Source organism: Haliotis asinina, chromosome 8 (genome assembly GCF_037392515.1).
Source record: "Haliotis asinina isolate JCU_RB_2024 chromosome 8, JCU_Hal_asi_v2, whole genome shotgun sequence".
NCBI lineage: Eukaryota > Metazoa > Mollusca > Gastropoda > Lepetellida > Haliotidae > Haliotis > Haliotis asinina.
The window spans coordinates 66,220,387-66,234,362 of record NC_090287.1 but is presented as its reverse complement, the minus strand read 5'-3'; the positions used below and the strand labels follow the sequence as shown (position 1 = coordinate 66,234,362).

Below are 13,976 nucleotides of genomic sequence, written 5' to 3'. Positions count from 1 at the left end.
ACTGATATATACACTTTATCAGACAGTGGGCATCAGCTGAGGGATAACTGATATATACAGTGGCTTCACTAATCAGCTAAGTGAGAACTGATATATGCAGTGGCTTTACTAGGCAGTGGGCATCATCTGAGTGATAACTGATATATGCAGTGGCTTTACTAGGCAGTGGGCATCAGCTGAGTGATAACTGATATATACACAACCTTATCATATCAGGAATATACTTCTCTGGTTATGTCATTTGACTAGAATGAAATTTAAGGAGGAATGTGGGTCACATTGGGTGGAATCTGTCTGGAGCACTCCGATGTTGTCAGTCATTTAGCTTTCAGGCAGTTGTAGAAAGTCTCTAACTGCGAAGTTACTCAAAAGTGTCCCGAGTTTGGATGCTGCTTTGTCTGTGAATCAATATCCCCACATTGTCTGTGAAGACAGCCAGGCTAGAGCCCCATTAATAGATTAATTATCTTAGAGGCAGGCTTTGTAGGTGTGGATTGATCAGCAGCGAGACTAGCCTTTTATAGGCATCGCGAGCCTGCTTTTATGGCCACTGTCAGTAACAATTGACTTGCTTGTCCTGGTAGATCATGTTGAAATGTACACCACCCACAAGTCACATGCCATGTTTACTTGTATTGTACACCTCTCACATGCAATGTTTACTAGTATTGTACAAATTAACTTGTCACATGTCATGTTTACTTGTATTATACACTACTCACATGTCACATGCTATGTTTACTTATATTGTACTCCACTGACATATCTTATGCCATGTTTACTTGTATAATACAACACTCTCATGTCACATGGTGTTTGCTTCTTTTGTACAGCAATCGCGTCACATGCCATGTTTACTATTCATTCATATATTGTTATCGTTGTTATCCTTCCTTAAAGCTCCAACTTCAAAGTCTCATGTTTGCAGTTGTCTCACTCCTTCGTACTACTTAATGTTTACCTCTGAAAGTGTATCACTAATACAAATGAAAAACCTCCAGTACATTGGAATGAAGCCACAGAGGTGGGTCAAGCAGTTGAACATGACCAAGACTTGCTTCACTGGAGAAGAGTTTGCATGAAAACCTGGTGACTGTTCCCTGACATTTAACTTTCAGAGCAGGGTGGAGTTTTGTCTGCAACTGCTTAGCACATGTCTGAAAGTAGCTGCTTCCATTGTTGCTATTGTTAGACAGGGTTGTGTTCTCAGACCTGCCTGCAGCACCAGGCTCACCCTCACAAGGAAAATTTGTGATGCCCCTTTAACTGCAGTCGATGATTAATTACTGATGAAAAACCCTCCTGCCTCCATACTTCAATTTCCCTCCTGGTCATGATGCTCACGTATCTCCCTTGTTGTCCAACATAGGTATTACCCCACTCTCAACTAGCTGACCTCTAGCATCTGTTGCGACAATTCACTGGGGGATGGATGGGAATAGTAATGAAACTGCCTGGCCTATTCCATGAGTATTTTACAGTTTGCATGTAATGTTCAGGAAACAGTTGTTGCTGAGCTTTTGTAACTGAAAAAAAAGCGTCATTCATGATTAGGTTAAGAGATTACCTGTGAGAGTGCTGTAAATCAGTTGTGTCCCTGGTCCAGGAGGTGTGTGAGGCATCAGTAGGTCCTCTCTCTGTCACTATCCCAAGCCTCTTTGATGCAGACCTGCTCACAGATTCATGTAATGTTTGTGGAGTAAACACTCCTTTGCATCAGGTTGTGACTAACATTGGAGAAACCTGTTGTATTGAAGCTGTGTCCCTCCACCCCTCCTGGGCATCTCGAGCAGGTCTATCTATAGCTGCATGTAAACACATACCAACTGACATTTGTGGAGGCAGAGGAAACACGTATAGCTTCTACATTGACGTGATGGAGTCTGTACCCCAACTCCAATCTCACACCATCCACACAGATTCAGGTGGGTCACCTTGTGTTAGTATGATACTGGGAGATAGCTACATCTGCCAAGGTAACAGCAGCAGGGTCAGGTGGGGCAGCTTCATGTGGATGGAATGTCCACCATCATAGCTGAATGGTCAATGCTTCATTCATGCCACCAACTCTGATTGTGGTAATCCTTATAGTTCCATGGAATTAAAGATTGAAACTTCTGTGATCCATTTGTTGCAAGAGCTTGTGAAATATGTTATCACATCACTGCCTGTTGTTGTAGGTAACTCAGTTGTTTTCATACACAAAATCCTCCTACATTCTTACTGTGAATATAGTCTGTTGCTGTGAACCATGTTATCAGTAGTCATTGTCAGTCATTGCATCTTCTGTTTGTTGCTGGGTCATTGTGTCCCTGTTTCCAGTAGCTGTGTCATTGCTGCCTCTGTTGTCACTTGCCACCTCTGAGGTCTAGTAGATAATAGTGTGCCAGTCTTGGGAGCATCAAGTGTCCTGATCACCTCACTGGAAGGTGTTACAAGATCACACATGATATTATCCTCACATCATCACAGTAGCATCCAGTCACTGAAGTAGTTGGGTCATTGTGACCTGTTATCAGCAGGGTCATTGCAATCTATATACTTATATACATAATACGAAAAATAACAATGCATTATGAACTGAAAATAGTGGTTTTGTAGGATGTATTGCAATAGATGTATTATTTTCTCTGCTTGGCTCATGTTTACATACCTAGAACAATATATTCTGATTTTTTGGGTCATTCTGACTAACGTGTTTTGAAATTGTGTCAGTACAGTAAGCCTTTGTAAAGCTAGGGATTGAGTGATTAAGTTAGCTGCTGAATATGCATGACTGTTCCTCTTGATTTCTAGCATTGGTTTGCTTGCAGAGGTGTAGAGTGATACATGACCACACAATTACATTCACTTCCACTCCTGGGGGTGATACACACTTACAAATTCAGATAGAAATGGAAATGTTAAAGTCACATGCAACCAAAAAATCAAACATAATTAAAACACATTTATCACTTATTCATGACATATAATATACATTGCTGCTTTTAAAAAAACAAACACAATTATAAGCGTACAATCGCGATTCAAAAGTGCAATATTTTGTACTTGGGTTTACTTCCCCCAAAACGAAGCCCTCAGGAGACCGAACCCAGTCATAGCAGGTGTAACGACGGCTTCCTATTGGCTCATTTGCTGATATGCTGAGGGTTCATTGTGTGTACAGAAAGATGATCTGTTTGATGGGCATTTTAGAAGTAGAGCCAGTCACAAGAAAGTAAGATTCTTTATGGATAACAACTTCTTTTTGTATACTTGATGCGTCGTTTCAGTATGGGTTCATAAACTGTTGTCAGACAAAATCATATACACGAAAAGAAGTCGTTATCAATGAAGAATGTATATAGAGATGTTGGGTTTGGAAAATACATGTTCTCTGAATTTGCGCTCGATCCAATCAAAAATCATGTCAGTAGAGATGGTAAACTACTGCATGGCTGGAACCTGTCATTCGTCCAAGTACAAAGCAGGACTTGAAACTGACAACAGTTAGCACCAGTTTCAGTCAGATCCAGTCATCCGAAAAAAATGAATGTAGTTTGTTTGCAACCCACAGACATAAAAACATGTCATGTGTATCACACGTGCCTAATTACATAATGTGGCAGACATGGGACTCGGGTGCACGAGTCATAAATCAACTTATTTTCTTTATGTCGTATAGTCTGACAGGTGTTAAGTTCAAATTGCATGTGGTCAATGATTGAAGCTGTGTATTGCATGTTGTCTTTAGCAGACAGGCAGACAGACATAGAGGTGTGAATAAACCAGACACTGAGCTTTCTGCGACAGAGACTGCTCACCGCAATCAACAAGTTGTTTTACGTAACAAGTAGATTATTTACTTGTTTATGTACACAACCAAGATTAGACTACTGTTCACGACCTCAGACGCTGGGCATGTATACTATTTCAAGCTCCGCGAACTTATTCACTGCTCATGCGTTATGGACGTAGCGCAGCACAGCTGTTGAAACCAGTTTTCCCCCCTGCGCTGGGGGGAATTTAGTGAAACGTTTGAACTCCGATTTCGCAGGCTTTTTTTTCATCGCGTTTTTTTCAACTTTATAGGTTGAATTGGCATTTTTTATGATTTGTTTCAGTAAGTGCATACCGAAAGGTACCAGAATCTGCAAAGTTGTGTTTTACGTTGCGTGTGACATTTAAGTGTGATGCTTGTATTGGGGACTGATGTCAAGGTGATGCTTGTATTGGGGACTGATGTCGAGGTGATGCTTGTATTGGGGACTGATGTCAAGGTGATGCTTGTATTAGTGACTTATGTCAAGGTAATATGTGTAATGGAGACTGATGTCAAGGTGATGCTTGTATTGGGGACTGATGTCAAGGTGATGCTTGTATTAGTGACTTATGTCAAGGTAATATGTGTAATGGAGACTGATGTCAAGGTGATGCTTGTATTGGGGACTGATGTCAAGGTGATGCTTGTGTTATTGACTTATGTCAAGGTAATATGTGTAATGGTATGGTATGGTAAATTCTTAACCTGAAGTCCCCATCAGTCTGTTCCTTTATCAGCAATGTTTTATTGATAATATGACAATATTAATATTTAATTAATATAATATTGACAATATGAAATAAGACATTTAGTGGCAAATTATGAAAGTTAATGTGAATGCTGTTGATGAGATTGTGTTAGGTAAATAGTATCATGCTCCTCTCCTTTGTTGCAGATGAACAAGAGAGGGTACAGAAGAAAACGTTTACAAACTGGATGAACACATATCTCCGACAGGTTAGTAACATTGATAAAACACTCACTGAATCCTTCATGGCTGAGCACAGCTGATGTTCATTGGCAGTATATATTTCCGATTTTTTTTTTATGGTGAAATATGTATAGACATTTTAAGACATCAATATGAAACCATAAGTAAAGGTTTTGCATGACAATATTGCCTTAGGAGAGGTTCACACCTCAGTGTAAGAGTATCTGATACTCTGTGAATGACTTATTGATTCCAGCAACTACTTGCAATGAAATACCTGCCTACAGTGTGACCACTTTGTCACAGAGATTCTTTTTACTATGGGACTAATTGTCAGCTTTCCTAATGGTGACACTAGTGATTATGATCAGTCATAATTTTTAACTTACCTTACCATAGGTCTTATGCATATTACCTCAAGCTTCGCTAGAAGAGATCAGACAGTCGTTGATTCGCCATTCCCTAGATGGCTACCTCATGTAATCTACGAATGTAGTCACGGAAGTGACGTGATCTCCCCACTCGCGCAAGCGCGAACAATCCAAAAATCACTTTTACTTCTAGCGTTCGTCTGTTCGGACGTTTTTGGTTCGCTTAGTTTACCTACTTTGTGGTTCAATAAAGTTGTTTCCTCAGGGGTAGGTATGGTTTGTATCCCTTAGGTGTGCGTGTTAAGGTAAGTTATCTTTTAACTGCACTTACTTTGCTACCTCGTGTTATTTTTTCTCTCACTTCGGGGTGGGTTCGCCCGCGTCGTGTGTGAGTGCGGCATGGCGTCCGTGGGGGTATTATATCTTGCTGGTTTTCTCCCTCCATGTGGTTTTCCATGTCGATTAGTATTTTTGCCAGGTTTCACTGCATTTATATGTTTTTTCGTGCCACGTTGCGATGTACGCAGGCAACCGTTTTGGTTGTTTGCCCTTCGCTGTCACGAGCTTACGGGCGTGCCTACTTTATAGTGGGGGTGCGTTGGTGCTGCATTTCTGGTATAGGGGTGTTTTTTCTACCTCCTAGCGTTGGTTTCAACGCATTGTTATGTTTGTTTGTTGCACTTAACTGTGTATATCTCCCCAGTTTTGCACTATCTGCTTGGGGCAGGAATCGGCGAATATCCCCACCCTTGGTGCCCGGATTGTGCGTCTCTAGCCTGCTCTTTTGACGAACACTGCCAGTACTGCGAGGTGTTATTGGTGGCGGATTTCGAGAGTCGTCGTTGGGATCTCTGCCGGACGACCCTGACTTACAACCGCCTTCAACGCCTGTGCCGACGCCTGGGATGGGGCGTTCGTCTGTGACGCCTGTACGCTTGTCCCCGGAACCACCTCGCTCGGATTTCATCGTGGATCTGTTTTCATCCAGATGCCTTGTCTCATCCGGAAGTCCAGAGGTTCCTGCGCTCTCTCCTGACGCCCGGTGCTGCTGCGATGCCAGCGTCTCGACATCTCGACACCAGCGCCTATGCCAACACCAGCGCCTTTGCTTACGCCAGTGCCTATGCCTACGCCAGCACCTATGTCTACGCCAGCGCCAGAGGCTGTGCTTGCGCTAGTGACTACGCCAGCGCCTATGCCTACGCCAGCGCCTATGTCTACGCCAGCGCCAGCGCCTGTGCTTGCGCCAGTGCCTATGCCTATGCCTACGCCAGCGTCTGTCTACGCCAGCGCCAGAGGCTGTGCTTGCGCTAGTGCCTATACCTACGCCAGCGCCTATGCCGACGCCGGACCCTATGCCAGCGCCAGCGCCTGCGCCTTACCGTATACCCAGGGTGTTGCATACGTTGTCCAGGGAAGAGGTTTTACAACGACAGTTGGATGAAGGGCGCGCTCGGCGCTTGGAGGCAGAGCGCTCTCGGCGCAGATCGCGCTCCAGGTTCCCTGGGAGTCGGTGATCCTGTACCCTCCACAGTAGTCTTTGTCGGCGCTCTCGGTCCCCGCTACGCCCTTTGAATGAGGACTCTCGCTTTACTACCAGGTGAAGACGGTGCTTGCGCTCCCAGTCCATATCACCTCGACGCTCCTCTAGAACTCGGCGTTTGCGGTCGCCGGAACCACCTTGGATCTCGTCCAAGGAATCTGCTGCTCATGCATCGACTTGGTCTCCTACGTCGCGGCGTGATTCGAATTCCGTTTCCTATGAGGACCTGGAAGGACAGGTTTTTGGCCCGGACTTCGACGAGGAGGCAGGAGGCGACGGCGATAGTGATGGCACTTAACTACCCTTATCAGTCGTCTTCGAGTGGATTGCTGACAGGTTACCGTACTGCCCTTCACCTTCGGCTAATTCCAACAACCCTGCAGCACTTCATTTATCGCCGGAGTTACTCATCCCGCCTGATCCTATGGTGGCGGACGCCGTGGCTGTATTAGATGCGGTCTTTGAAAAATTGTCATCTAATCCGAATTTCTAAGTGTGTAAATCCAAGAAGTCAGATTACAAGATACACAGCCTGGTTTTCGCGGACAGCGTGGCGGTCTTGGTTGAATCTATGTAGCGGTTATTGGGCTCCTCGCAGCTCTCTTACAGAGTGCAGGATTCTAAGCGGGTGACCATTGAGACTGAACTCAAGCGGATGCTTAAACCGTTGTCTGCTCTGGTGTCAGCTACCTCGGCGACGGCGATGGACTTGTCTGAAGACAATGCCTCGAGGATTGATCACCGTACCAGATATTCCTCTGCTGGTAGGCGTGAGACTGGGTGTCCTTTGGAGGGACTGGCTGCATCCTCGAAGATCCTTACTTTACAATTTGTCTACATATACTTCAAGCGGAGAAAGTTTTCTTTCACGTGCTTTACGCATTGTGTCACGAAGATTTTTCGAGACAACTACAAAGTGCCACGCCTAACTACACCTCTTATTATAGAGAGGGCAGCATTTATCTTCGGGGAAAATTCCAACACATGTACTTGGAAAGCAATTTGTCTACGTCCGTTTCAAGCGGCGGAAGGGTTTTCGCGTGCTTTACTCCTTTAGACACGTGCTCGCCATACAGCATGGTTACTGTTAAGCCTACAGGCTAGCAGGGTATCACCGTTTACAAGATTTCATGGTGATTAGTTACCTGCTACACCGGTGACGTCACGTCTACATTTTGATTGGTCCCCGAGAGACAACGCCCTGCAAAGGATCCCAGGACGTTACATCTACGATCTGATTGGTCATCGAGGGACAACGCCCTGCGCAGAATGTGTTGTTATTATTCTAGTGTAAGGAAGTTGTCTGCAGTGACTTAGTCATTTACGATGGAAAGATGTCGTTACACTCTAGACTAGCAGTCTACAGCGGCACTGGATTTCTCTACTCGGCATAGAGATCCTCTAACAGTAGTCTCAACGCTGCCTATCAGGAGGCGTGCAGCGATGTATGGCAGTTTCTGATCGGACAGACAGCCAGCTATAAATAGACTTCCTTGAAATGTCAACACATTCATAATGAACAGCGTGGTTATTCTGAAGTCGAAGAATGACGCATCTTTACGGCATACAAGATTATCTTGAGAGGGGTGGACTTCATTATCAGGCTATTAGGTCAGCTTGGATGACTAACTAACTCCGCGGGAGTTGATTCATCACATCGCCGTCCCAGGTTCGGGGGTCGAAGTTCAAGGCGATGTTAAAAGCAAGCTGTACTCTGTCCGTTATCACTATGTCAGTGATAATGTCTACTCGATTTGCTCACGTCACCTTAGGATATGATCAGACGTAGACGTCTACTATTACGTCTATGACAGCGTTTTCTTGATCATGATTTCAAGACAGGTTTACGACTTTGGACGTCTTGACTCCACACCAGTGGTAGACTCGCTGGTCAATGTTTGGAACTTGCATATTAGAGCCGTCATTCAACAACCATCTTTAGGTTGACACGTCTCTACCAGGATTGAGTGCCTATCTAGTCAAGGAGGTTGCAGCAGGATTCTGGGGGAGTGGAGCTCTATCTCTTCACATCACCCAGTTGAAGATAAGCGGTGATGCATGTCTATTATTGGCTGACAGCACCGAGAGACAAGCTACTGATGATCCATTCGGTCAACTCAATAGTAGCCCTCTAGGTAAACAAGGGTCAAGGAGACCACGACCTCTACTACACTTGTCGTTTCTACCCTTCGACGTGGTCGAGTCTGATCCTCCATATAAAAGCATCTCACACACCAGGAGCCTGCATCTTCATGGCAGACGCCTTATCTCGCCCCCTATGTCTATCTCCAACAGAGAATATGTTGTGTCGAGAGACGTTTCAAATATCGGCTGCCAGAGTGGGACCAATTGTTGTACCATCCTCACAATTGGACACTGCACCTGGATCCGTCACGGTTTCATCTTTGCGCCTGGACCATCTGTGATAGTCTTGAGGGCCAAGGGGTACTCATCTCAAGTGGCGAAATTAATCACCCTGGAGCACAGGGTTTCCACTCAGTCACTTTATGGACCTGCAGGCGTGGGCGATCGACACGATCCTGCGACTGCTTTTGGTCGCACCTTGGTGGCCAGCCAGGCCATGGTTCCCCGACCTGCGTCATCTCGCCAGCGGAGAGTCGTACCAGCTCCCAGATTAGTTACGTCTGCTTCGACATCCGCACAGTTGGCAGCTGCATCCGGACCCACTGAGATTTCATCTTCACAGTTGGGTCATCTGCAGAAGGCAATAAGAGTTAAGGGCTACTCCTCGTGCGCGGCAAGCGTCCTAGCTTGTACGCATCGAATGTCCACTAGGTCCTTATATGACGACAAGTGGCGCTCATTTGAGAGTTTTTGCGCTCAAGATCGCAAGACCCTATGACAGCTTCTCCACAGTATTTAGCGAACTTCCTCCTGTTCCTGCATAACTGCAAGCATCTTAGAGGCAGTACCTTGGGGACTTATCTGTCGGCTTTGAACTCTATTCGATTAAAGCAGATAAACAGATTTCCAAGGTACCAGATCTTATTGCGCTACTCAAGGCCTGCAAATTGGAGGACCGGAAAGTTAAGCTTCGTCCTCTAGTTTGGGACCTCAACATCGTCCTACAACATCTTAGAGGACCTCCGTATAAGCCTTTAGAGGAAGCCTCCTTCGTGTATTTGTCTCAAAAAAAAAAAAAGGGACGGTCTTCATTCTAGTGTTAGCGCTACTGCTGATAGAGCTAGTGGAATTCATGCCCTGGACGTCACGCAGGTTCGCTTGGATCAGTCGAGGCATGGACTAGCCCACTTGGGTCTCCTGTGAGATTTTGTGGCCAAGAATCAGCTCCCTGGACAGCCAGACAGACTGTTCTCCATTCCTCTGTCATCTGCAGTCTTGGGACAACATGACTTGGAAGAGGAGCTGCTGTGTCTCGTTAGAGCCCTCAGATGTTACATCCGGAAGTTGGCTTCTAAGAGACGTTCCCCTAAAAGACTGTTCATCCCGCTTTCGACTACCTGCAAAGGGGAGGTGAACAGGAACACAGTCGCCTGATGGCTTCGATCTACGATCCTAGCGGCTTTTGATGCCAAGCGTCTACCTCATCCAGTGGCAAACATCCCACACGAGATCAGAGCGTTGGCATCTACCATGGCCCTCCATAGAAATTGCACAGTGCCACAAACTATGGAAGGCTGCTTTTGGGAGTCGTCGTCTACTGCCTTCGCTTCCAACTACCTGAGGGACTTGGCAGTTGAGGACATGGAGGGGGAGCTGCTGTGTCTCGTTTGAGCCCTCAGATGTTACATCCGGAAGTTGGCTTCTAAGAGACGTTCCCCTAAAAGACTGTTCATCCCGCTTTCGACTATCTGCAAGGGGAGGTGAACAGGAACACAGTCGCCTGATGGCTTCGATCTACGATCCTAGCGGCTTTTGATGCCAAGCGTCTACCTCATCCAGTGGCAAACATCCCACACGAGATCAGAGCGTTGGCATCTACCATGGCCCTCCATAGAAATTGCACAGTGCCACAAACTATGGAAGGCTGCTTTTGGGAGTCGTCGTCTACTGCCTTCGCTTCCAACTACCTGAGGGACTTGGCAGTTGAGGACATGGAGGGGGAGCTGCTGTGTCTCGTTTGAGCCCTCAGATGTTACATCCGGAAGTTGGCTTCTAAGAGACGTTCCCCTAAAAGACTGTTCATCCCGCTTTCGACTATCTGCAAGGGGAGGTGAACAGGAACACAGTCGCCTGATGGCTTCGATCTACGATCCTGGCGGCTTTTGATGCCAAGCGTCTACCTCATCCGGTGGCAGACAGCCCACACGAGATTAGAGCGTTGGCATCTACCATGGCCCTCCATAGAAATTGCACAATGCCACAAACTATGGAAGGCTGCTTTTGGAAGTCGTCGTCTACTGCCTTCGCTTCCCACTACCTGAGGGACTTGGCAGTTGAGGACATGGAGGGACTACAGTCTTTCAGTCCGTTGGTGGTTGACCAGCAACTTACCCGGACGTCCGCCCATTAGGTAATAACACTGTTACTTACCGTTGGTCTTAAGATTAACCTCACCCTCAGGGTGCGTCGGTTTTTCTTTGGAGTTCCATTGGGTTACTCTTTGTCCTGCTTCCAGGTTTGTCCTGTGACTGTTGGCATTGGTCTCCCAGGTTCTCCTAATGCATGTGCACTGGTTGCTGAGGGATGGTCCTCCGGAGTCCACACCACCATCCATCTGTCGAAGCCATATGCATAAGACCTATGGTAAGGTAAGTTAAAAATTTATTAAAATCTAAATATTTTAGATATTTAAATACTTACCTTACCATAGGGCGGTGACTCCCTCCCAACGCTGGATGCTCCTCCCCACTCTGGACTCTTCGGACCTTCCTGTTGCCAGTAAAAGTGATTTTTGGATTGTTCGCGCTTGCGCGAGTGGGGAGATCACGTCACTTCCGTGACTACATTCGTAGATTACATGAGGTAGCCATCTAGGGAATGGCGAATCAACGACTGTCTGATCTCTTCTAGCGAAGCTTGAGGTAATATGCATAAGACCTATGGTAAGGTAAGTATTTAAATATCTAAAATATTTAGATTTTAATAAATCCGACGGTGTTAGGAAGTTGTCAGTTCAGGTAGAATATGTGAAGTAGTTTCCATGTCCTGTGGTACCTGGTATAGGATTGCCAGTGTTCATGGGTCCGTCTACTGTAATTAGCAGTCCCAGATTACGTTATTGATTGTCAATGATTCAGCTCTGAACAGTTCTGTTGGAGAACGAGGCCAAATATTTATTGATGTTGGACCTGAAGGGAAACCTCATTGACAGAGAGTAGATGTGGGTATGGATGTTCCCTGAATAAATCACAGGAACAATGACCTACAGTCACCAGTCAAGTATTGGTCTATTCATTCATCTCGTCACTCAGTCACTGTCATCGAAGTATCCAAGGGGGTGGATCACCTGTACCTTTCACACTCCTCCCAATTATACATTTTCATAGGTTTATAGTGATGCGAAGCTGTATGGGGCCTTTTATCACTGTAATTGCCGTATGAGGTCTCCAGGCACTGTAATGTCTACTTAAAGGAGAAAATGAGAGAACTGCTGTAATTTACTGGGTGAAAGATAAAGTCATCAGAAACATATACCCAAAGTTTCAGTTACAAATTATGTATTTATGTCTTAATTACGAAATACAGTTTCTTTTGTCCGAGCTTTGGCCATTATGCACATATTCCACTGGAAGTCAGGTTACCTTTCTGCTCGTGACTTCACATGTGACTCGAGTCCAAAGATCAAGCGCTGCAGTAATACAAATCATGTTGTTTCTGTTGTTTTAGCAAATGATCAATGGTTTATTGTGTTGCCTGGAGATGCACAGAATCATCGAATAATATAAAGAGCTACCCTTTCATTAATTTTCCAAGTAAAAAGACAGATTGAGGCAAGAGAAATGTTCTGGTATTTCCAGTAAGGTGCACTTACTTTCAAGACCAGCTGGCATCGGAATGCACTCACCACAGTCACACCTAAGACTGTATTGAAGAAACATGAAGTCATCTGTGTGTTTGTGAACATGTAAGGGTCAAGGAGTGTGTATGTGTGCGTGCGTGCATGTATGTGTGTGAGAGATAGAGGGAGACTATTGTTAATGTATTTTATTTGTTTAAGCAGTCTGACTGGTAAAGGAATACAGGGGTGTTATGTAATAATGTAATAAACAGTTCTTCTTCTTCAGGATGATAATCAATCATTTTAAACCCATCAAGCATAAAACACATTTTATTGCTTCAAATGTTAATATAAACAAATACCTCATGAGCCGTGTATTTTACAAGACAATTTGGTACAACAAAACAATTTCCGATGAACCTAAGAATAAAATAGTACCACTTGCACGGATTGTAAGGTGTGAACAAGTGCTGACAGCGTAAACAGTTAAGATGGACAAAACTGCTCCTAGACAGCAATTAGTACTTGATGAATAAAGTTAGTATATTACAATTTGGCACCTTAACAATATAACCGATAAAACCGATTGTTGACAGTTGTTTACATGACGAACTTTCGAAAAGACAGATGTTCTTCAAAGATGTCCCTCTTAGATAAACATTTCTGATGCATTAATCTTGTAAAAGTGGTTATTTGTGTATAAATAGGTTTATTATAATTGTTAGCCACAATTCCAAGCTCTCTGTACTCAATAAATATCTGTGCTATAGTATCTGTATCATGGCCCCCTTAGGAAATACACACTATCTGACTATCTGACAAACTTATCAGTCTGTATTCCTGAGTTCCGATGTTGACATCAAGTGGTCAAGATGTTAAAATTGTAACTTGTTATAGTTACTTTTGTGTTCTGTTCCCATCATCATTGAAGCGGTCAAAAACCTGTCAAACTATCTCACTCAAAGCTAGTAAAGGAATTTGCTCCATGTATAGATTATTTTGTAATGCTATGCATATCTCGTTTACAGTTGCATGTAAAACATTTTATAGTAAAATCATGCCTGTATTACTACATGGTTCATGAATGGAGGGGCTAGGTGTTATGGATGCACAGAAAAGGTACAAACTACATACTTAGCATCAAATAGGGCAATATTGGGTGGGTGTGGTACCCAAATACGTGATATGAAGTTTTGGTTAAAAATATCAAGAATGGAATCACACCGCCATCCTCACCAGTGTTATTTGTTCCTAAAAAATCTTCATGAAAATGGTAAACATACACAGGATTCAGATGTCAGTCACTTACTTTACACATCTGGTTTTTCATATGTTTGAAAAGAGCAATTTGCAGGAAAAATACAAATGTTTAACAGCGCTTTGGCACAAAGAATCCATATATATTC

The 13,976-nt window shown here is 44.4% G+C and overlaps 1 protein-coding gene across 2 annotated transcripts in view; it reads left to right on the top strand.

The window, feature by feature from the left end:
- The window catches only part of LOC137293555 (muscle-specific protein 300 kDa-like), a 210,871-nt gene that overhangs the window by 19,703 nt on the left and 177,192 nt on the right, over positions 1-13,976 (top strand). For both annotated transcript variants that reach the window (XM_067824182.1, XM_067824181.1), the window contains exon 3: positions 4,698-4,759. In XM_067824182.1, the coding sequence (XP_067680283.1) occupies positions 4,698-4,759 (62 nt within the window). The remainder of the gene's footprint in view (positions 1-4,697; positions 4,760-13,976) is intronic.